The sequence below is a fragment of the Peromyscus maniculatus genome, chromosome X (assembly GCF_049852395.1).
Source record: "Peromyscus maniculatus bairdii isolate BWxNUB_F1_BW_parent chromosome X, HU_Pman_BW_mat_3.1, whole genome shotgun sequence".
In the NCBI taxonomy this organism is placed as follows: domain Eukaryota; kingdom Metazoa; phylum Chordata; class Mammalia; order Rodentia; family Cricetidae; genus Peromyscus; species Peromyscus maniculatus.
Window position 1 is genome coordinate 2,233,850 of NC_134875.1, and position 20,882 is coordinate 2,254,731.

At 47.2% G+C, this 20,882-nt stretch overlaps 1 protein-coding gene across 1 annotated transcript; it reads right to left on the reverse strand.

Annotated features, from left to right (window-relative positions):
* Positions 1-899: 899 nt before the first annotated feature.
* Positions 900-20,848, reverse strand: Abcd1 (ATP binding cassette subfamily D member 1). The gene is made up of 11 exons (XM_042269617.2): positions 19,482-20,848; positions 16,316-16,496; positions 9,076-9,218; positions 8,825-8,993; positions 7,650-7,744; positions 5,000-5,145; positions 4,481-4,626; positions 2,529-2,613; positions 2,185-2,310; positions 1,896-2,101; positions 900-1,771 (listed from the first exon to the last, which is right to left on the reverse strand). Exons 1-11 carry the CDS (start codon positions 20,379-20,381, stop codon positions 1,722-1,724), a joined length of 2,247 nt encoding a protein of 748 aa, XP_042125551.1. The 5' UTR covers positions 20,382-20,848; the 3' UTR covers positions 900-1,721.
* Between the last annotated feature and the right edge of the window lie 34 nt (positions 20,849-20,882).

Below are 20,882 nucleotides of genomic sequence, written 5' to 3' on the forward strand. Positions count from 1 at the left end.
CTGAGCTACCATGTCTGGGTAACTTATTGTTCTACTAATCCATCACCTATTTCTCTATCTTAATAGCAATCTATGTATCTGTCTATCTATACCCATCTATTATCTACTTATTTTGTGGAGAAAGTCACAGAAGTCTCTTTGAAGTACACGGTTCAGCCGTGGTTTGGAAAGTTGCAATATTGTATAACCATTACCTTTGTTGTTGCAGAACATGTTCATCACTTTCCCCCAAAAGAACCTTGTGTTAATTAAACAATCTCTTCCCATATCCATTCTTCCAATTCCCCAGCCCTGGCAGCTGTACATTTGCTTTGTGTTGCTATGGATTTGTTTGTTCTGGATAATTTCATTTAAATGAAATCATATAATACTTGGATATTAGTGTCTGGTTTCTTTGTCAGTATCATGTCTTTAAGGTCTGTGCATGTTGTAGCATGTGTCACTGCTTCACTACCTTTATGGCCCAATAATATTCTACTGTATGGATATGCCACATTTGTCCATATGTGGGCACTCAGGCTTCTGTGAATATTGTGTAGAATCTACACCATGGGTTTCTAACTGAATGGCTGTTCTTGGTTCTTTTGGTATAACACAAGGGTGGGAATGCTGGGCAGTATGGGAACTCAGCTTAGCTTTACTAGAGTTGCCCACAGCAGCCCCTCCCTATCCTGCCTGCCTCTGTCTCCTGAGTGCTGGGGTTTGTTTGTTTGTTGAGACAGGGTCTCACTATGTAGTCCTGTCTGTCCTGGAACTCACTATGTAGACCAGGCTGGCCTTGAACTCATAGAGACCCACCTGCCTCTGCCTCCCCAGCGCTGGGATTAAAGACGTGCGCCACCATGCCTAGCTTACTCCCCAGAACTTCTACCAGACACCAAGTCCAGGAGGCAGGAGTGTACTTTCCAGAGGTTTTTACTGAGGGGGCTGTGGGGGGCACCCAGCCAGAGGGCTGAGGGCCCAGGAAAGGCACACAGTGGCAGTGTGTGTGGGGTCTCCCTCTTGTTGAGGGCTGGCTGAGCAGACACAGCACCTCCTATGACCCCTCTTTGGCACTGAGCTGGGAACATTGTGCCCTCACTCCTGCCTAGCCGGCAGAGGGCACCCCCAGTGGCAACTGGCAGTGTAGGCTGGTGAGGGGCCAGGTTTGGCACCAGAGGCTGGGCAGACCAAAGGGACCACCAGTGACCTCCTGTGCTGGCAGGGTGCTCATGTTGGCAATCCAGACAGCTATAAACTGGGAGTCAAATAAATTAGGTTGTAAAAGGTGGAGGAGTGGGAAGGCCAGGGCTACACTCTTCTCATGGTTCAGGAGGAACACTGTGCTGTTCTGGGGGTTAACATGGGGAAGGGCACACTTTGGACCTTGTCTGATCCTATGCCTCATTCGGCTGTTTCCATGAGGGGGTGTCCTGTGGGACAGGGGCATTGGCTGGCCACCCAAAGAAATGGCAACAAAGGGACAGATCAAAGGAACAATGAGGACTTGGGTTTCACAACCACCAGGCTTGCCAAACATTCTGGCTGCTGGCAGTAAGGGGGCAGCTCCTGCTTACTTCCTATGGCTCAGCCATACTGTTGTAGGGTCAGGACTAGGGCCTTCCAAACCCTCCACCCCTCCCCAGAGAAAAGTAAAGGACACATTACCCTAACAGGGCACAGTTCGTGGAGCAGATCTCAGGGTGAAGGTGGGATGGGGACGGGAAGAAGCAGAGTGTCATTCATATCCACTTGCTCGCGAGTGGGATCTTCAGAGAAGGCAGGCAGTTGGCTAGGAAGGAGGAAGGCATGCAGGGGAGTGAAGGGAGGGTGGGAGCTGCAGCTTCCTTCATGTGATCCGAGAGCCCGGAAAAGGGTAGGGGCTGGGGACAAGGTCCCCAGTCAAGTGGAGACACCTGGGACTAAGGGCTGAACTGGGGCTGCAACCTCGCCAAGGATCTGGCGGAGCTCCTGAAGGCGCCCCTGCATCTTGGGGATGCCTGCCAGCTGCTGCTCCAGGCGCTGCTTCTCCTCAGTCAGGCTCAGGCGGGCTACCGAGTCCAGCTTCTCAAACTTCCAGCCTCCCTCCCCATCAAACTGCAGCAAGTGTGTGTGGTACTTCCTGCACAGGAGAGAGATGGAAGGCTGTCACAGGTGCTTTCCCACCTAGGTGGCCGCCCCACTCACAACTCCAAGAGCACCTACCATAGGGAGGGCCGATGGGTGATGGACAGTAGTGCGATACCAGCATCTTTGGCTGCTTGGAAGATCTTGCCTTCCACATCAATGCTCACAGCACTAGTGCATTCATCCAGGAGGGCGTACTTTGGCCTTAGGGTGGGAGTGGGTGAAGAAAAAAGCTGTGGATTCCCCACCACTGTCCAACTTCCAGCCCATGGCCAGCCATTTGTGAACCATGGCCCTGTTGTACTGGGATGAGGGGTGAGAGTCCTCCATGTAGTTGTCTTCCTCCTACTGGGAGCACCCATTTTCCCTTCCTTGTTGGATCCAAATCACTAAATGTCCTTGAAAGACACTACAGTGCTCACCTGTGGTAGAACATGCGGGCCATGCCAATCCTCTGCTTCTCACCTCCAGATAGGACGTCCTTCCAGTCACACACAGCCTCCCAACCTGGGCAGGAGGTGAGGGGCTCAGCTCAATTCAACAGGTACCCAGTGAGAGTCAGGGTAGGACCAGGGTTAAGTGAGGCTGATGGAAAGCCAGGGCACTTTGACCCTGGCTGAACTTGTCCAGCTGCAGACTTCTGCTCTGTGTCCTCATCTGCCTATAACACTAATAACTAAAAGACTTGGAACAAGAACTGTCTTTCCCACATAAAATATGCTACAGTCCTACCTCCAGAAGGATTTGGAGAGAGGGTCTTTCCAAATGTGCTCAGGTTGGGTGGACCCTAATCAAGTGTGACTGGTGCCTTTATAGAGAATGGACATTTAAACACAGAGACATGTATAGAGAAAAGATGTGAAGACACACAGTGAAAAGTTGGCTGGCTACCAGCTGAGCAGAGTCCCTTGATGTGTTCTTCCTCATAGTCTCTGAAGGAGCTAGCTTTGCCACACCCAAATTTGTCTCCAGAATGCTAGAAAACAAAGTTCTCTGTTGAAGTCTGTGAGTCTGTGGCACTTAGTCATGGCAGCCTCAGGATACCTAATGGGTTGACAATAAAGAACCTGTCAACACTGCCCTCAGCAGGCAGCAGATGTTGAGGGCAAAGAGCCTCAGAGATGGTTAGAATGTTCTCCTCAGAACAGAGGCCACTCACCAGTGGAACTGGGTCATATCCCATGGCCTGGTGCTACTATGCTGGCATAGAGGACTGAGTGAGCATGTGAGGAGGGTGACTTGTCAGGACTGTGTGGTAGAAGTGGCATTTCCTCTCCTATCATCCACCCTATGTTTCTATATGACTAGAAGTTTCCTTAGGGCATGTGAAACATTTTAGCTTGTCGTCTTGTGAATGGTAACCATGGTGCTAATTCTAGCCACTGTCATACATGTAGTACCCATGGAACCTTCCTGGGAAGACAGAAGGCAAGTATTCTTTGTCTTTGTCCTTCACCACTTTCCTCCATCCTACAGCCTGTGACTGGATGTGATGGCTACTGCAGTCATATTGGTAATACGGTGACTTTAGGAATGGAAGTCATGCACAGCATCATAACTTGGTATAAGAGCTTGTATCCCTACAGCCTATAGTGAACCGTTCTGTCCCCCAAACTGTGGCTTGTTTCTTTTGGGATTTACAGCACAGTGGAATAAACCTGTAAATGACTTGAACCATTATGGCGACTAGCATGGTACTGTTATTCAGAGTTGAATTCAATCCTAAGAGGTTCAATTGTTGGCTACAGGTACTAGTCATTCAGAGCAACCACAGGGCACTGCAGGAGATGTTCCTCAATAAGCTTTCTCTTCTCAAAAACACCTTCTCTAGCCACTTGGGGGCTTTCCTCAGAGTCATCCATGACTCTGCCCTCCACTCACATTCCAAGCCTCTGTACAAACAGAAACATATACCTGGCCATCCTACCCTACCTACAGAAGGGTCAGCCTGCTCAAATGCAAAACTGATCTTATCAGTTGGTTACCTAAAGCCTCAGAGCTTCCAGTATCTCACAGAGGCAGCCAATATCTTTGTACCTCAAGGCCCAGTTGCAACCTATCCTGCTGTCATCTGGCTCCCTAACAAGGTGATTGTCCTAGGTTGTTGTTGTTGTTCTTCTTTTTTTTTTTTTTTTTGTTTTTTTACAGAGGGTTCCCTAGGTAGCCAATGAGGCAAGTGCTCTGCTACTTTTCTTGGCACCCAAGCAACCTGTTTACCCTTTCTCCCTGGCAGGCACTTTGAACTCCTGGATGCTGAGGTAACTCATGTCCCCTGCCATTAGGGGAAGAGGCCAGAGGTAGGTTGGCAACAGGTTCCCCATTAAAGTCTTGGGACAAAGGGTGACTGAATTGTGACCCCATGCCCTGTCCCTACCTCCCTCCCGTTGCAGGATGTGGCGGAGATGCACGATGCCCAGGATGTCTTCCAGCTGCTGCTCCGAACAGCCCTTCCTCCGCATATCCTCCGCAGAATCAGGATAGATCACTTGGTCACGCAAGGAGCCCACGGACATGTAGGGCCTGTGGGAAAGCTGCATGTCCACTGGGGCAAGGTAGCCCTGTTTCCCAGCAGTGCTCTGTGCTCTGGAGTGGCCGTGGCCACAAATCTTTCCAACTGTTGACACACCACACCCAGGTACTCCCCCAGCTAACATGTCCCCCAGCTAACATGTCCATATACTCACCTATGTGCATGGACACAAGTATGTGTACCACCCCCATTTGTGGGCATGAGTGTAAGAACCACCATCCTGATCTGAAATGGACAGGACTAGTTTGTGTTCCTGACTATTGGCATATGGTATAATATCTTGGCATCTTTTCCTGAGAGGCAGACTCTCCTGATGCACAGATGGGAAAAGGTGGAGAAGACACAGGGAATGGGTTTACTCACCTCTGAGGGATATAGAACATGCGCTGGGGTGGGGGCTTATAGAGTACACCACTGTATGTGGGCCAGAGTCCACCCAGGATTCGGAACAGTGAGCTCTTGCCACAGCCATTGGGGCCTGTGATGAGCAGGTGCATGCCTTCTTCCACCTGTGGAAGAATCAGGGCATGGTATCCAAAGCTTCAGTCTCTTTCCCCATACCCTGAATCACTGTGGCCTCCTTCCCAGTCTCAACAAAGCTTTCTATATCTGGGATGGGGATGCAGCTCAGTTGGTAGGGTGCTTGCTGAGCACACACAGACCATGGGTTCAATCCTCAGTACCACATAAACCTTGTATGCTTGTAATGCTAGCACTTGAGAGGTATAAACAGCAAGATCATAAGTTCAAGTTCAATTCAACTTAAATCCTTGGCTACACAGTAAGTTCAAGGCCAACTTGAATTACATGAGATCCTGTCTCAAAAAAGAAAGAAAGGAAGGAAGAAAGGAAAGAAAGAAAGTGAGTAAGATAGGAAGGAGGGGAGAAAAGCAAGCAAGCTAGTTTCCTATATATAAGGCTGGCATGTGGGAAGGATCTTGCTATGTTGCCCAGGTTGGTCTGGAACACAGTCTTCCTGCCTTAGAATCCTAGGGGCTGAGATTTTAAGCGTGTGCTACCATACCAAGTACACTCTTGATTTCTTGGCAAGTGACTACAAGGCCACAGGGATGGGGTCCAGTATGCAGAGCGTCAGTTGAATGCCAGGTCTAGGATATAGGGGAATGGACAAGACTTGATTCTTTCCCCTAAGGCCCTAACATGCTTCGATAGCACAAACCAAACACAGGGGCCTCATTGGCTTTTAGACCCCAGAGTAGCTGAGCACTGGAGTTCTGGCAGCAGTGGCAGGAAGGAGGGGTTAGTCCATTTAGTGTCACTGCTAGCTAGTCAGAGAGAATGGGTCACAGAGGAGGCACAGCACCCTGCAGTAGACATGGCATGACTATCCCCAGCACTACTATCCTCAGTCCCTTCCTTTTTAGTGTAGGTGGTTCCTTATCTGCAAGTGATAAGGGTGTTGCTGCATGGGGCTCCCTGGAAGATCCAGGTTCTGGTCTTTGATTTACCTTAAGCAATGTGATAGGTTGACCTGTGTACCCTGAATTTATCTGAAGTACTATGTCCTACTGTCTCAGAGTGGGACCTGCCATTGCACATAAAATTAGCTAAATGGACACTAAGGCATACTGGAGGAGAGTGGGTTAAATTCAACATAGCTGGGGTCCTTATAAAGAAGTAAGATTCAAATAGACACACACAGAGGGGTGTGTATGTGTGTGAGGAAAGAGGCAGAGAGTAGGGTGACACAGCAGAAACCCAGGAACATTAAGGACTGTCAGTGAACTAGAAGTCAGGCAAGGCCTGGGGTGCACATTCTCTCCAAGAAGGAATCCACCTTAGTCCTTGAAGCTAGACTTCTGGCCTCAAGAATATGGAAAGAGTCCATTTCTGGTGATAATGCTGCCCAGTCCAGGGGGCTTGTTTAGGGCAGTCCCAGGAGACTCACTAGCATAGGACAGTTGGTCTGGAGGATAGGAGTGGCAAGAGGGTTTCAGGCTATCTCAGGGCCCCAGCCCTACTCTTCCACCTGATTCCTTGGCAGTCTTGCTCTCCATTCAGGTTCAATTTGTTCACCCAGGCTGCAGTATCTTTGCTTCCTTGGGCAAGGCAGGAAACTACCTACCTTGGGTCCATCAGGGACCATACCATTATGTTATGCTGTTTAGGGAAGGGACATGTGCTGTATGTACTCAACTGGTTTTCTAGGATCTTGCCCTTCTTCCTCCACTCCAGGCCCAGCCAACCCCTCAGTGAAGGCAGGGGTCTGATAGTCCACTTCCTCTTTCATCTTTCTAGCTTCCTCCCTTGCTGGGACACTGCAGGCCCAGGTCCCTTTGTCCCTTAGCCCCTAACTCAAGTTGTGTCCACCTATCTACCTCCTATGCTTTGAGGAAAAGCTTCACTGGGATTCCTCTTATCAAATGATGATCAACTTTTGGTGGTATTTATTATACTTTGCATCAGAGTCTAACTAGAGACTCTTTAAATTTATTTATTTATTTAGTTGCTTTTTTTTTGAGACAGGGTCTCACTATGTAGCTCTGGCTGTCCTGGAACCCACTCTGTAGACCAGGCTGGCCTTGAACTCACAGATATCTGCCTTCCTCTGCCTTTTGAGTGCTGGGATTAAAGGTGTGCACCACCACACCAAGCAGTGGGTAATTTTTAAGGGCATCCTAGTCTCTGATTTATCTTTGGTTTCTAATAGCCCAGAGTTCAGGGAAGCCTGATAGGATGAACAAATGATCAAACCAGGAGTACTTTGGTAACCCTTGGACAACCCTGGTAATTGTTAGTCTCTTTTATCAGCACTCACATTATTGCTTCAGAACTCATGGTCAGAGACACGTTAGTCTCTCAGCTTGACCTTGGCCCATCTGCCACGCAGACCTGAGGACAATGTCACTGCTAGCACAGCTAAGCGAGATGCCAAGGGTTAGGGTTCACAGATGCAGGTGGCCAGATAAACTGGGAAGTGTACCCTGTCCCCAGCTACTTGGTCCAGACTGGTTAGCACTTCAGGTTGGGCATGCTCCTCCACTTGACCTACCCTGATGTTGAGGCTGGCCACCACCACCTCTCCTGTGGGTGTGATGATGGGGATGTTCTCACAGATGATCCCCTGCTCCACATCTACCACCTGGCCTGTAGAGAGAAGGCACGGAAGGATAGGGGCACAGCATTTTTCTGATTTCCTGTGCCCTGATGCTCACCCCAGTTCCCTTGGCACAGGCTTAACCTACCTCAATAGTAGGCCCTAAGTTCTCAAATAGTATGGGGCCCCATGTAAAACCAGAGGTCTTCCAACAAGTTGATAACCCCAGAGTCAAGTAGCATGCCCTAAGCTGCCACCTTTTGGTCCTCTGGAATCCGAGGCATTGAGTGGGTACTCTTGCCCTGTGACAACCCCTTTTGGCAACATTGTAAGATCAGCTACAATGCCTGAGCTCCACTGCTGCAGTACCCTGACTCCTGTGAACTAGCAGCTGGCTGGGATTTCTTTTGTGCTTGCACTCTGCCTTGACTTCTTTTTTTTTCTGTTTGTTTTTGAAACAGGGGCTTATACTATAGCCCTCACTGGCCTTGAATATGCAGCAATCCTGCCTCAGCCTCCCAAGTGCTGGGATTACAGGCATTAGCTATCACTTATGAACGTAAATATTTTATTTACTTACTCATTTATTTAATTTTAGACAGAATGCTAAACTGGACACCACCATGGCAGCTTTATGTGGTAGTACGGATTGAACCAAGGGCCTTGTGTATGCTAGGCAAACACTAACTGAGCTATATCCCTAGCCATGCAAGCCTTTTATTTTATTGCAGTGTTGGGAAATGAACCCAAGGTCTCATTTTTGTTAGGTAAGCACTCTACTACTGAACTACATACATGTATCCGCATCCCTCATTGCCTTGATTTATCTGTGTGGGTATAAGATACCCAGCACTGAGAGTCCATAACCCTTTCTGTCTTAACTGGTAACCCAGACCAACATACTTGGGAGGGTGTGTCAGCAGCCAAACTGGTAGCCAGTGCTTGGAGAATGCAGGCTGCTGGGCCAGCCCCCTCCCAAGTGATCTAGTTTTCAATGATCTTTCTGGCAATGAGTGCTGAGTGGATGAGACAATATATACAGGGTTCCTTGAGTGTTGGGGTGGTAATGTTAAGAGACAAAGCAGTGGGTAGGAAGGCAGAGGAAGCACTCTGCACCGAGGGTACCTTACCTTGGATCTTCAGGGGCCCCTCTACACGGACACCAGACTTTACCATGGCCCCAGGCCTAGCCTGAGCCTCCTCTAGATCCCCGGTCCTCTTAAAACGACAGTGTTGGACATCTTCGAATACCTGGAACATCTCATACACTCTGGCTGTGTAGCCAGCCAGCTCTGTCACCTATAAGGAGGGTGACATGGGCTCAACTTCAACTAGTTTGGGAGTGGGAGAGCAGGCAGGGTGGGAGCAGCACTGGGGTTACCTCCTTGTAGGATGACATGATCCTCTCGGTGGCATCTGCAGCAGCTGTGAGGAGGTTTCGGGCAATGGTGAAGGCTTCTGTGCGTTCACTAACCAGCTCCTCCTCCTTCATTTCCAAGGCTGCCTTCTTCATGGCTTCTGAGTCTACAAACCAAGGTTGGAGGTAGGAGAGACAGTGGAAAGTCACAGAGCTACCATGGAAAAGATGAGCATTGTGCATACCATGTTATGATAGATGTACAGAAACACGTATGTTCTCCACCTCACAGCATAAATAAAAACTGACTGACTCACAGGAGAAAATGGGTAAAACTTGTTCTTAGATTCGATTTCTTAGCCGTGAGACTAGAAACACAAGTAGTTAAAGAAAAACAAACCAACCTGAACTTCAAAATAAATACTTTTGAGCACTGAGGGACATCATCAGCAAAGTGCAAAGGCAACAATACAGACTGGGAAAAAATGCTTGTAAACCACATGCTAGTAAAGGTATAGTCCTCTAAAACTTTTCTTAGTCCAGAGCAATCTAGCATTTGGTTGTAGAGGCAGGATTGATATATATCAATCAGGTGTGGTAGCACATACCTATAATCTCAATACTCTGAAGGATGAGGAAGAAGGATTGCCTCAAGTTCAGGGCCAATAGTGTGGAACATTTTCTCAAAAAAAATTAAAGATATATAAAGAGCAATAAGGTGGGCTGGTGAGGTGGTTCAGCTGGTAAAGGTGCTTAACCAGCAAGCCTGATGACCCAAGTTTGACCCCCAGGATCTGTATGGTGGAAGTTGAGAACTAACTCCCAAAAGTTGTCTTCTGACTTCTACATGTGTGTAGCATTATGAGTACTTCCTCATCCTACTATCATAATAAATAAGTAAATATGTCATCCTGACTAGGGAAGCTGGAGCAATGGGAGTTAAGAGCAGACATTGGCCAGGTGAGAAGTAGGACCCCCCACCCATGGCTGGAAGGAGATGAAAATAGAAAAGCACTTGGCAGTTCCTTACAAAGTTAAACAGTGAATTTCCAAAGGACCTAGGAATTCCTCTTCTAGCTATATAGCCAGGAGAAACAAAAACATGAGTTCACACAGAATCTTGTATGGAATGTTCACAGTAGTGCTCTTCATAATAGCCAAAAGGTGGAAACAATTAGCCTGTTTGGTAATGGGTGAAGACACTGAAGTGTATATCGTAGAAGAACAAAACTAGATCCCTATCTCTTGCCTATATAGAACAATTCTAAATGAATCAAATACCTTTTGTACCTTGGAATGAGGATACACTCCTGAAACCCCAGCACTTGGGAAGACAAAGATGAGGATCAGAAGTTGAATGCCCTCCTTGGCTACATAGTGAATTCCAGGCCAGCCTTAGCTACATGAGATCCTGATTCAAAAAAAAAAAAATCATGCTGGGCATGGTGGCACACACCTTTAATTTCAGTACTTGGAGCTACAGGCAGGTGGATTTCTGTGATTTTTGAGGCCATCCTGGTCTACAAAGCGAGCTCCAGACCAGCCAAAGCTACATAGTAAGACCCTGTCTAAAAATAACAGCAAAACTAAATACCAAACCAAACAAAACAAAACTACAAGCAATCCAGTTACACACACACACACACACACATTCTGTGTGGCATGTGTCTATCACATCATACACATGCACACACAATAAATAATAAATAAAAAATAAAGAAAAATGTTGAACACCCTAGCTACCAGGGAAATGGAAGTAAAAACTATACCAAACTCCATCATCCTACAGAGGATGGCTACCATCAAGTTCCAGGCCCACCAGAGATACAAAGTGAGAACCCTGTCTTAAAAAAAAAATAAAGTCTGCCAGGCAATGGTGGCACATGCCTTTAATCCCAGCAATTGGAAGGCAGAGGCAGGCAGATCTCTGTGAGTTCGAGGTGATTCTAGTCTATAGTGAAAGTTCAAAAACCAAACATAAACTTACAAAAAAAGGAATGACAACAAATGCTGGGAGGCTGTAGGGAAAGGTGAACCGCTTTCCTTTCTTTTGTGCAGGAATGTAAATGGGTGCAGCTGCTATGTCAATCAGTGTGGAGGATCCTTAAAAAAAAACTGAAAATAGAACTTCCATATGACATATCTGTACCACTCCTGGACAAACACCTAAAGGACTCTAAGTCCTACCACAGAGATACTTGCACATCCATGTTTATTGCTGCACTATTCACAATAGCCAAGAAATGCAATCAGCCTAGATGTCCATCAATAGATGAATAGAAAATGAAAAAGTGGTACATATATAAAATGGAGTTTTATTCAACCATAAAGAAATTGAAATTACATCATTTGCTAGAAAATGGATATAACTGGAAATCAACATACTAAGCAAAACACACTGGACTCAGAAAGACAAATATCATGTTCTCTAAAATTTATGAAAACGGAAACTAACAGGGGCAGGGAGAGAGACAGGAGAATGTAACAGGAGGTGAATATGGTCAGAGTGCATGATATAGCTGAATGAAAATGTCTTTATGAAAGCTGAGCATAGTGATGCATGCCTTTTATCCTAGCACTTGGGAGGCAGAGGCCAGCCTGGTTTGTATAGTGAGTTCCAGGAAAGCCAGAGCTACATAGTGAGACCCTGGCTCAGAAAAACAAACAAACACATCTTTATGAAACCTATCATTACATACAATGAATATATAGTTAAAAAGCATTTATAATAAGTCAGATGTGATGATACATGCCTGTCTCAAAAGAACAGAAAGAGAAATTATAGTATATGCATACAATGAAATATTAGTCAGCCATAAGAGGGAATGAAGGACTGGTTCACTTCCAACATAGATGAACCTTGAAACAATTATGTTCACTGAAAGAAGCCAGACAGCAAAGGTCACATACCATTTCTATGCCATGTCTGGAATAAACAAATCCATAGAGATAGAAGGCAGATTAGAGGATGCCAGGGGCTGAGTGACAGAAGATTAGGAGTGACTGATAATGGATCTGGAGCCTCCTTTAGAGGCAATCAAAATGTTCTGGACTTAGATAATGGTGATGGTTACACAATGGTTAAAAAAACCCGATATATATATAAAAATAATATATATATATTATTTTTTGAGACAGGGTTTCTCTGTGGAGCTTTGGCTGTCCTGGAACTTGCTCTGTAGACCAGGCTGGCCTCGAACTCACAGAGATCTACCTGCCTCTGCCTTCAATGCTAGGATAAAAGGTGTGCTGGCTTGAGGTATATTTTTTAAAAGGCTGAATTGAATGGTCTGTTAATCACATCTCAATAACATCTATTAAGGAGCTGGAGAGACGGCTCAGTGGTTAAAAGCAGAGGATCTGAGTTTGAGTCCCAAAACCCATGTCGGGTAGCTTCCAACTGCCTGTCATTCCTACTCCAAGGGATTCAATGCTTCTGGGCTCTTTAGGCATCTGTATTCACATGTACATACTTGCCCTCCACATACACATAATTGTTGGGTACCTTATCAGTCCTTCTTGCTGAACATCTGGATTTCTTCATTCAGCTCCCACTGAGCTTTGTTTCTTAAGTGTGACTTTTCTCCTCCTGACTTTGCAGTCCCCCACATTCTACTCTGTGGTCTCTAACCTCCTGTCAATGGACAGCTCTGATTTCTTACAAGAATCACTCCTGTCTAAACCTGCTTTTTTGGTCATAGTTTACATCCCATGGCCATGCCCTTAAAGTCTCCATAGTTGACAGTTTTGACTTTCAAGACCTTATGACCCACAGAAGAGCAAGGCTTTAATAAATTATTATTATTATTAGTAGTATGTGTATGCATGTATATGTACATGTAATATGTGGGCACACATGTACAACAGCATACATGTAGGGGTCAGAGGACAACTTCATGGAGTGGGTTCTCTCCACTTTTTAAAAAATAATTTATCTCTTTTTATTTCATGTGCACTGGTGTTTTGCCTGTATGTGTGTCTGTATGAGGGTGTCAGAATCCCTAGAACTGGAGTTACAGACAGTTGTGAGCTGCCATGTGGTTGCTGGGAATTGAACCCGGGTCCTCTGGAAGAGCACCCAGTGCTCTTAACCACTGAGCCATCTCCCATCTCTTTCCACTTTTATGTGGGCCCCAGAAATCAAACTCAGATCACTAGGTTTTCAGGGAAAGCACCTTTATCTGCTAAGCCATCTTGCCAGCCCCAGAGCAAGGTTTTTACACATGGAACCTGGAAATGTGGTGAGGAACACGGAAGAAAGGGGGTGTAAATGGATAAATAATGAGTGTCCACTGGGGAGTCATCAAAGGACCAGGGTTCTGGGAGGTGAAGCCATGGGAAGAGGTAACCAGGATATATATGACCCTCAAGTGGATTAATGGCTGGGGTTGGTCAGGGAGGAAAAGGTACAAAGAATCAGCTCAGAAAAGTTCAAGTTTGAAAGGGAACAGGATGGATGCCTTCAGGGCCTGGCCCAGGAAATGGGGGAGGGGAAATTAATGCACTAAAGTTGTGGTGAGCTAAATCTAAATATCCCCTTTTCCACTGTGTCTTCAAAGACATAGCTACAGTAGGCAGCAGAGACATTAGCCCTTCTTCCCAATATCCCTATAGCTTTTCTTTTGTCAGTGAGACAAAGAAAGGGACAACATGTCTTTGTGACCTGGACATTCTGGCAGCAGCTAGCACTTCCTAGAGGCAGACCATCCTAGGACCTTTGGAGTCAAGGCTTGGCAGACAAGATAGGCAATCTCACCCCCTTTCTAGCCCTGGGGCTACCATTGCAGGACAGCAAAACAAAGCTTATCTAAAATCATCCCCAGTGGTAGGTGGCTTCCTCTAAGGCTTTCTTTGAAGTACTTGGAACATCAATTGCCACATTTATACCCTCATTCAGCTCACCATAAAAGGTGAGGGAGAAAAATCACATAAAGAAGTGACATACACAGAGAGGCAGTACTTGGGAGAGGAGTAAGGCAGAACACATAAAGGTAGGCAGAAATAGTTAAATGCTTTAAAAAAATTCAAGTTGGACATGACTGAAAGAAAAACAACAGGTGACCTGGAGAGTTATTAAGCAAAAAGAAAGACTGAGAAGCTGAAAAGCCTAAATATGGCTCATTGGTTAAGAGCTGTTGTTGCTTGTGGTTGTTTGAATGAACATGGCACCCATAGGCTCATATTTCTGAATAATTGGTTCTCAGTTGGAACTGTTTTGGGAAGGATTAGGAAGTATGGCCTTTTGGAGGAGGTATGTTAAGGAGGGTGGGGGTGGGCTTTGAGGTTTCAAAAGCCCATGACAGGCCTAGTCTCTCTGGCTCTCTTCCTCCAATTTTTGGGTAAGATGTAAGTTCTCAGCTACTGCTCCAGTGCCATGCCTGCTTGTCTGCTGCCATGTTCTCCATCATGATGGACACAGACTCACCCTCTGAAACTATAAGCAAGTTCCCAATTAAATGCTTTCTTCTATAAGTTGCCTTGGTCATGGTGTTTCTTCACAGCAATAGAACAGTGACCAACACATTGTTCTTACAGAGGACCTAGGTTTGGAACTTACAACTGTCTGTAACTCCAGTTCCAGGGGATCTGATGCCCTCTTCTGGCTTCTGCAGGCACCAGACATGCACTAGGTACACAAACATACATGGTGGCAAAACACCCATATACATAATATTGAAAAAACAGAAAAGCATGCATATTTGAAGGAAATAAAAGTCTGATGCAGGAGAAGCAGAAACTCACACCTAAGCACATTTCACTAAAGCTGAATAGTACAAAAGAGAAAGAAAATGATAAAGGTATCCAGAGAGAAAATGCATGGTACTAATAATTAAACTAACAAAAAAATTTAACAGCTATGCAAGAAGGAAGAAGACAATGAAATTTTGTCAAATGACTGGAATAAATTAACTGTCCACTAAATTTTTATGCTTAACCTTACTAGTTCAGGAATAAGAGTAAAAGATTTAAAAAAAGAGTGAAAGATATTTTCCGGGTAGTGGTGGCACACGCCTTTAATCCCAGCACTCAGGAGGCAGAGGCAGGCAGATCTCTGTGAGTTCAAGGCCAGCCTGGCCTACAGAGTAAGTTCCAGAACAGCCAGGACTGTTACACAGAGAACCCTGTCTTAAAAAACCAAACCAAAAAAAAAAAAAACCCAAAACAAAACAACAACAAAAAAGCAAAACAAAACAAAAAACCAAAAAAAAAAAAAAAAAACCCAAAATCAAAAGACCTCATGATACCCTTACTAAAAGAACTTTTTAGCCAGGCACAGTGTAATCCTAGCACTTCGGAGGCTGAGGCAGGAGGATGTTCAAGGGTAGCTGGGCTACAAAGAGAGACTCCATTTCAAATCAAAACAAACCACAAAAAGAAAGTTAACTTCTGAAAATGTCTATCAGGAAGGATGACTGAAGGAAGGGAATGCTGAGCAGAGATATCAGTATCCATATGGGTGAGTTTACACAGATCACACAAAGCCATAATAGAGAATGAAAGCACATGATAGCCAGGTGTGCTGGCACTCACTAGTAATCTCCAGCACTCAGGAAATGGGTAAGAGGATCAGCAATTCACAGTCATACTCAGTTACATACTGAGTTCAAGGTTAGCCTGGGCTATAAGAGGCCTTCTCTCAAAAATCAAAACACAAAACAAACAAAAAGAAAACCCCCCACAAAACTTCAGGCTGGGTTGTAATGACAGGTGTCATAGGGGTTGCTTCTCCAGGTAAACTATTCTAAGGCTTAGGAGGAGGGGAGCTATTGATTAACCTAAGGAGACTTTCAAGAAATGCATGTTCACCTTTTCAAGGGTAATCACTAAAAGTTGAATGAATAAATTGCAAACCAGTAGAGGAACAAACAGAAATAAAGACAACCTGACCACCACCAAAGTGACAGGTAGGGCAGGCTTCCTACTCCCTACAAAGGCCTTGCAATTTGTAAGAACCACTTGTTGGAAGAAACCAAGGCTGAGTCATGAAGGGATTTACCCAAACCATTTCCTACGCTTATCTCCAATTAAAATTGGGCTGAGGACAGGTGGGTAAATGGTACACACATGTGGAAAAGTAGTATGTGGGGTTCCTAAGTCTGTGGTGCCTTCTTGGCACCAAGGACCCTGAGATGCATACATGGCAGCTAAGAGCTCTGAGGAATGCCTGACTTCTGATAATCTCAAGGCCAGTAGGACCTCAGTGTAGAAGGGAAAATTGGATGGCTGAGCTCTGGGCCCTAGTCCCTGGATCCTTGGTTCTTACCTGACTCTGCATAGCCAGTTGCTGTGATGATGGGGACAGCTACCATGAGCAGGCCAGATGCACTCCACACATATTTCATGAGGAACTGTTCCAGCATGACATACCATAGGCGTTCCAGCAGGATAAGGTTGATCTGTGAAGCCAGGTCTTGATAGGAGTGTTGTAGTAGTGCCAGTTCCACCTGCAAGGGCAATAGATATCCAACAGTCTTGTGACAACTCCTGGGGGTAATGGTGAGAGTCCCCAAGTACGGCCCACATACATGCTAAGCTATTTGATGGCCACAAGGCCAAGGGATTCAAGACTATATTTGTGGTGGGGCCAAGTCTCAAACAGGGGTAATGGTAAGGGACTGTCTGATGTTATGGGGCAGCTCCTATCCTCTCAATTACTGCTGTGGTTGGGACATTCTCTGTATCCTGCCAGGGCAGTTTCTGGATCCAGGCCCCTGAGGGCAGTTGCCTTTCATCTTCTGCTGACCCCATTTCTTTGGGCTCCCTCCTAGTGCCTCCCCACTCCAGAAATCAAGAGCAATAGTTTTTCTACCTTGAACCAAGCAAAGTGCAGCATGGAAGAGCAAATGATAAAGCTCTTGGTTTTGTAAAACTCAATAAATAGTCTCAGTCTACTTAGGCTCCATTTCCTGCTACTTTTCCAGGACTCTTTTCTGTGAGAAAATTACACTGAATTTTCCCACCAAAACAAGTAAATATACTCTCAATTCTGGTGGCAGCTACAGTCAGACAGGCCTTGGAGGAGTCTAGAAGTATTGGGAAGTATTCATGACAAGATGACTGTGGTGTTTCAAATTGCTCTGCCCCCACCCCCATGCCCAGCATGGCACTGGTTGTCAAGTGTTTTCACTTCTTTCTCCATTTTACTACCATACACCTCATTGTGTATATTCTCATGTCTATTGCAGGACAGAGAAATAGAGAGAGACAAAGTGACCTGCCCAAGCTCATACTGCCTGGAGATAGCAAGCAGTGTAGGAATGTGGACTGACTGGGCCAGGCTGTTAAGGGAATCAGATTTTCATTTTGGTTTGAGGTATGGTGGCTAGAATTTAGGTCCTTGGGCATTCTAGGCCTTGAGCATGCTAGGTAAGCACTCTACCACTGAGTTTATTTCCAGCCCTAGAGAACCAGACTTCTGTTTTTATATATTTGTGACAGGGTCTCATTATATAGCCCTGGCTGGTCTGGAATGCTTTATGTAGACCAGAGCCAACCTCAAATTTGTGGTAATTTCCCTGTCTCTGCTTCCCAAGTGCTGGGATTACAGGTGTACACCACCATGCCTGGCCTTTTTGTTATTTTTGAGACAGCCTCCCTCTGTGCCGAGAAACTCATTATGTAGACCATGAACTCACAGTCATCCTCCTGCTGCAGCCTGATAACCAGATTCTTACAAATAAAGCTGATTTAAGACTTACTTAGTTCTTTCAAGCAGGAGGTTGTATACATATGTATGTGTACACATGCATATGCACTGTTTGAAATTCTAGCAAGAATATAATACCCTGCTGTTTGCCTACCAGCCAGCCAGCCAGTTAGTTCCCTTCTGTCATAAACTGTTAACCTGAATCGAGGCCCATGTCCACAGTACATTAGTTAGTGGGACTAGAGTGGGACATGTGCCTATACAAGGGCAGTCAACTCACCACGGTGACCCATCATTTCATACAGCTTAGACAAGCAGACCAAGGGTGTACACAAGGTCCCTGGGTCCAACAAGAGAACTCTATTGTTGAATGTGCTATTTCCTGAAGCTAGCCCAGAGGAAGTCTTTCTAAAAACCATGCTGTTTCTTTTGCACGCTCTGCCTAGGCCTGCTCATATAGCCCAGCTTTCTTCAAACCTAGCCTCTCATTCCTAAAGTGAGTAAACCACCTTGCAGCACCTTGGTAATCTAGGTTTGTGCCTTGAGCTGGTAGCAGTACCAGCTAAGGCTGATGGTGTAGCTATGGATATTGTGCCAAGTGCCTCACCCAAGGCCCTGGCTACTTGCCAAGGCCCTGCAGCCTGGTATGCAGAAGAGAATGGGAGAGGGGTTATAGTGAGGGTGAGGTACTTTTTCTCCTCATCTGAAACCTGACCTGGACCAGAGATACCTCTCTTTGCAGAATGTAGAGACAAATCCTTTCTGAAAGTCAAAGACAAGCCTGATTCTCTATATGATATGGAGCCAATGAGACAAGGTCCTGGGGCAAGTGGCTACCTGACCCAGGAAGCACACACAGACTTTCAAGAAATGGGTGCTTTTGTGTCCCTCCCTCGCCCAAAGCACTGGGGAACGGAAACTAGTTGCCAGAATAAGGCCTGAGGCAGCTGCAACCACAGGCCTAAGGAAGGGGAGGGGCTGCCACAGAATAAAGCCTGCACTGGCCTGAAGTAGCCTTTCCCAGTGTCTGACAGCTCTCCTGGACCCAGCCTACCTCATAGAGTGGCTGGGCTCTGGGCGGAAGGGTGGGGGAGGAGCCTGTCAGGCCTCAGGCCTACTGGCCGAGGCTGGGGCCCGGCATCCCCTATCCCTGGGAGGGAGGGAGGCAGCTAGGAAGGTTGCTTGCCAAGCCTTTCAGTCACTAGCCAGGCATGCCTGGGGCTTTGATAGCCTTGACCCTGAGCACTAGCTGCTGTGCTGAGCTCTGCTTGTTAACTTCTGCTTGGGCTGAGTCATGCCCATAATACCAGTCAGCCCAGGCAGTCAGCTCTGCTGGACGCTGGCCTTCAAAGGGCCCAGAGGTGCAAGAGAGGTTAGGTAGCAGGCTGTGTCCTACCATCCCTGCTCCCGGATGGTAGGAGTCTAATTCCTCCCAGTTGGTTGCAGGAATGGTTGACTGCAAGCTTGGAGTGAGCTGAATCAGGAGCATCTCAAACCATTAGAATCCAAAGCTCCAAGACAATTTTACCAAGGAAGCAGAAGTGGCCTGGAGGTTGCAGGCAGCCAGCACAGGGAAGTTCCCACCCAGTGGTGCCATTTCTCCATTTCAGCACCTTAAGACTATAGCCATCCAAGGCCTACCCCTGAGCTTGTTCCAGTGCCTAATCACAACTTTAACATCAGCCTGAGTGGGCCTTAGGTTTTCCCCACTGCTTACAGCTGGCTGCCATGGGTCTCGCAGGCACCCCCCCTCCCATATAAGCAGCATTTCAACCTGCCCCACCTCATGGCCCCCGTAGAAGGCAATTTCCTCTGAGTTGGCCACCACTCGAGAGTGCATGTAGCGAAGTTCTCCCTTCCGCCGGGCCTCCTCTGCTACCAGCTCCCCAAACTTGGGAGAGAAGGCTCGAAGCACGTTGGCTGTTAGGAATACCACCAGGCCAGCGATGGCTGAGGGCCAGGCTGTGCCAGCTCCTCTGGAGCGGGCAGCTCGAAGGAGAGTGTAGGATGTCACAGCCACGTCCAGGAGCGGCTTGGTCAGGTTGGAATACAGGTGGGCTACAGAGGCAGCAAAGGCTACCACATCCTCCGTCAGAGATTGGTCAGGGTTTCGAAGCCGTCCATCCATGTTGCTTACTCGGTAGTAAGTCTGCTGGGAGAAGTAGAGGCTGTAGGCATGAGCAACTAGACGGCTTCGGAAAGACAGAGCTAGCTGGCCCTCTAGGTAACGGATGGCACTGTTGATGAAAGTGGCAGGAAGGGCGATGAGGAGCCACTGCAGCAGTTGCCAGCTAAAGGCCCGTGGGTCCTTGCGTACAATGCAGCGGGCCAGTCTGCCGTCCAAGCGGGCCACATACACAGACAAGAAAGTTCGGCTTACCAGAGCAGCAGAATGCAGGGCCAGCAGCCCTGTTTCCCGGCACAAGACTCTGGGGAACAGCAGCCTCAGGAGCACCAGGAGCCGCTGCAGGAATACCCGGTTCATGCCAGCCCTGGCTGCTGTGGCCCCAGAGGTCTCTTGCATGGGCTCCCCAGTTGGCACCTGAGGGCCTCTGGCAGGAGTCAGACACTGCCGTACTAGAGGGTAGATTTTGTGGACTCCATAAGCTGTGAGGGCCAGGACCACAGCTGTGCGCTTCAGCGTGGTCACCCTCGAGGATCGTGGAGTAGAAAGCACCGGCATGTCACCTGGACTGGTGGGCAAGCTGAGGGCTGGGACTATTGCCCAAGGCTGCAGTTGCAGGCAGATGCTGGAAGTGCTGTTGCTCCGACCCAGGGCTCGTTGTCTAGGCAACTGGAAACCTTGAAGTGGTCCCTGAGACTGTTGCTTTAGGTCCCTGGAGTGGTGCTGGGGCCCTTAGATCGGTTGGCTTAGGATCCTCCAGGGTCGTGGCCTCTTCAGGCAGCCCAGGTGGAGGAAACTGGCTTCCCTCTCCGGATAGTCCCTTAGCCCCTGAGGTCAGAGCCTCTAGAGGTCTTAAGGAAAGAGGCTGTCTCTTCCCTTCCACCTCCTCTTACTGCTCCTCCTCCCCTTTGTGACACCCCTCCCCGGGGCACCAGGCGTGTTCGTCCGCTTTGCACCCGGGCTGAAGCTTCTGTGACTTCGCCACAGCCCAGGATCCCCACCCACCCACCCCTCCCTAGGGGGATGGGAGGCGGAGTTGGGGCGGAAGGTGGAGTCCGG

What these genes read in the sequence shown, in the direction of transcription:
- Abcd1 (XM_042269617.2), bottom strand. Translation starts at nt 20,381, where the DNA reads ATGCCGGTGCTTTCTACTCCACGATCCTCGAGGGTGACCACGCTGAAG. An exon ending in ATGTTCTATATCCCTCAGAG is followed by an intron (nt 4,627 to 4,999) that starts GTGAGTAAACCC and finishes GCTTTCCCACAG; the next exon opens with GCCCTACATGTCCGTGGGCT. An exon ending in GCCCGCATGTTCTACCACAG is followed by an intron (nt 2,311 to 2,528) that starts GTGAGCACTGTA and finishes TCCCACCCTAAG; the next exon opens with GCCAAAGTACGCCCTCCTGG.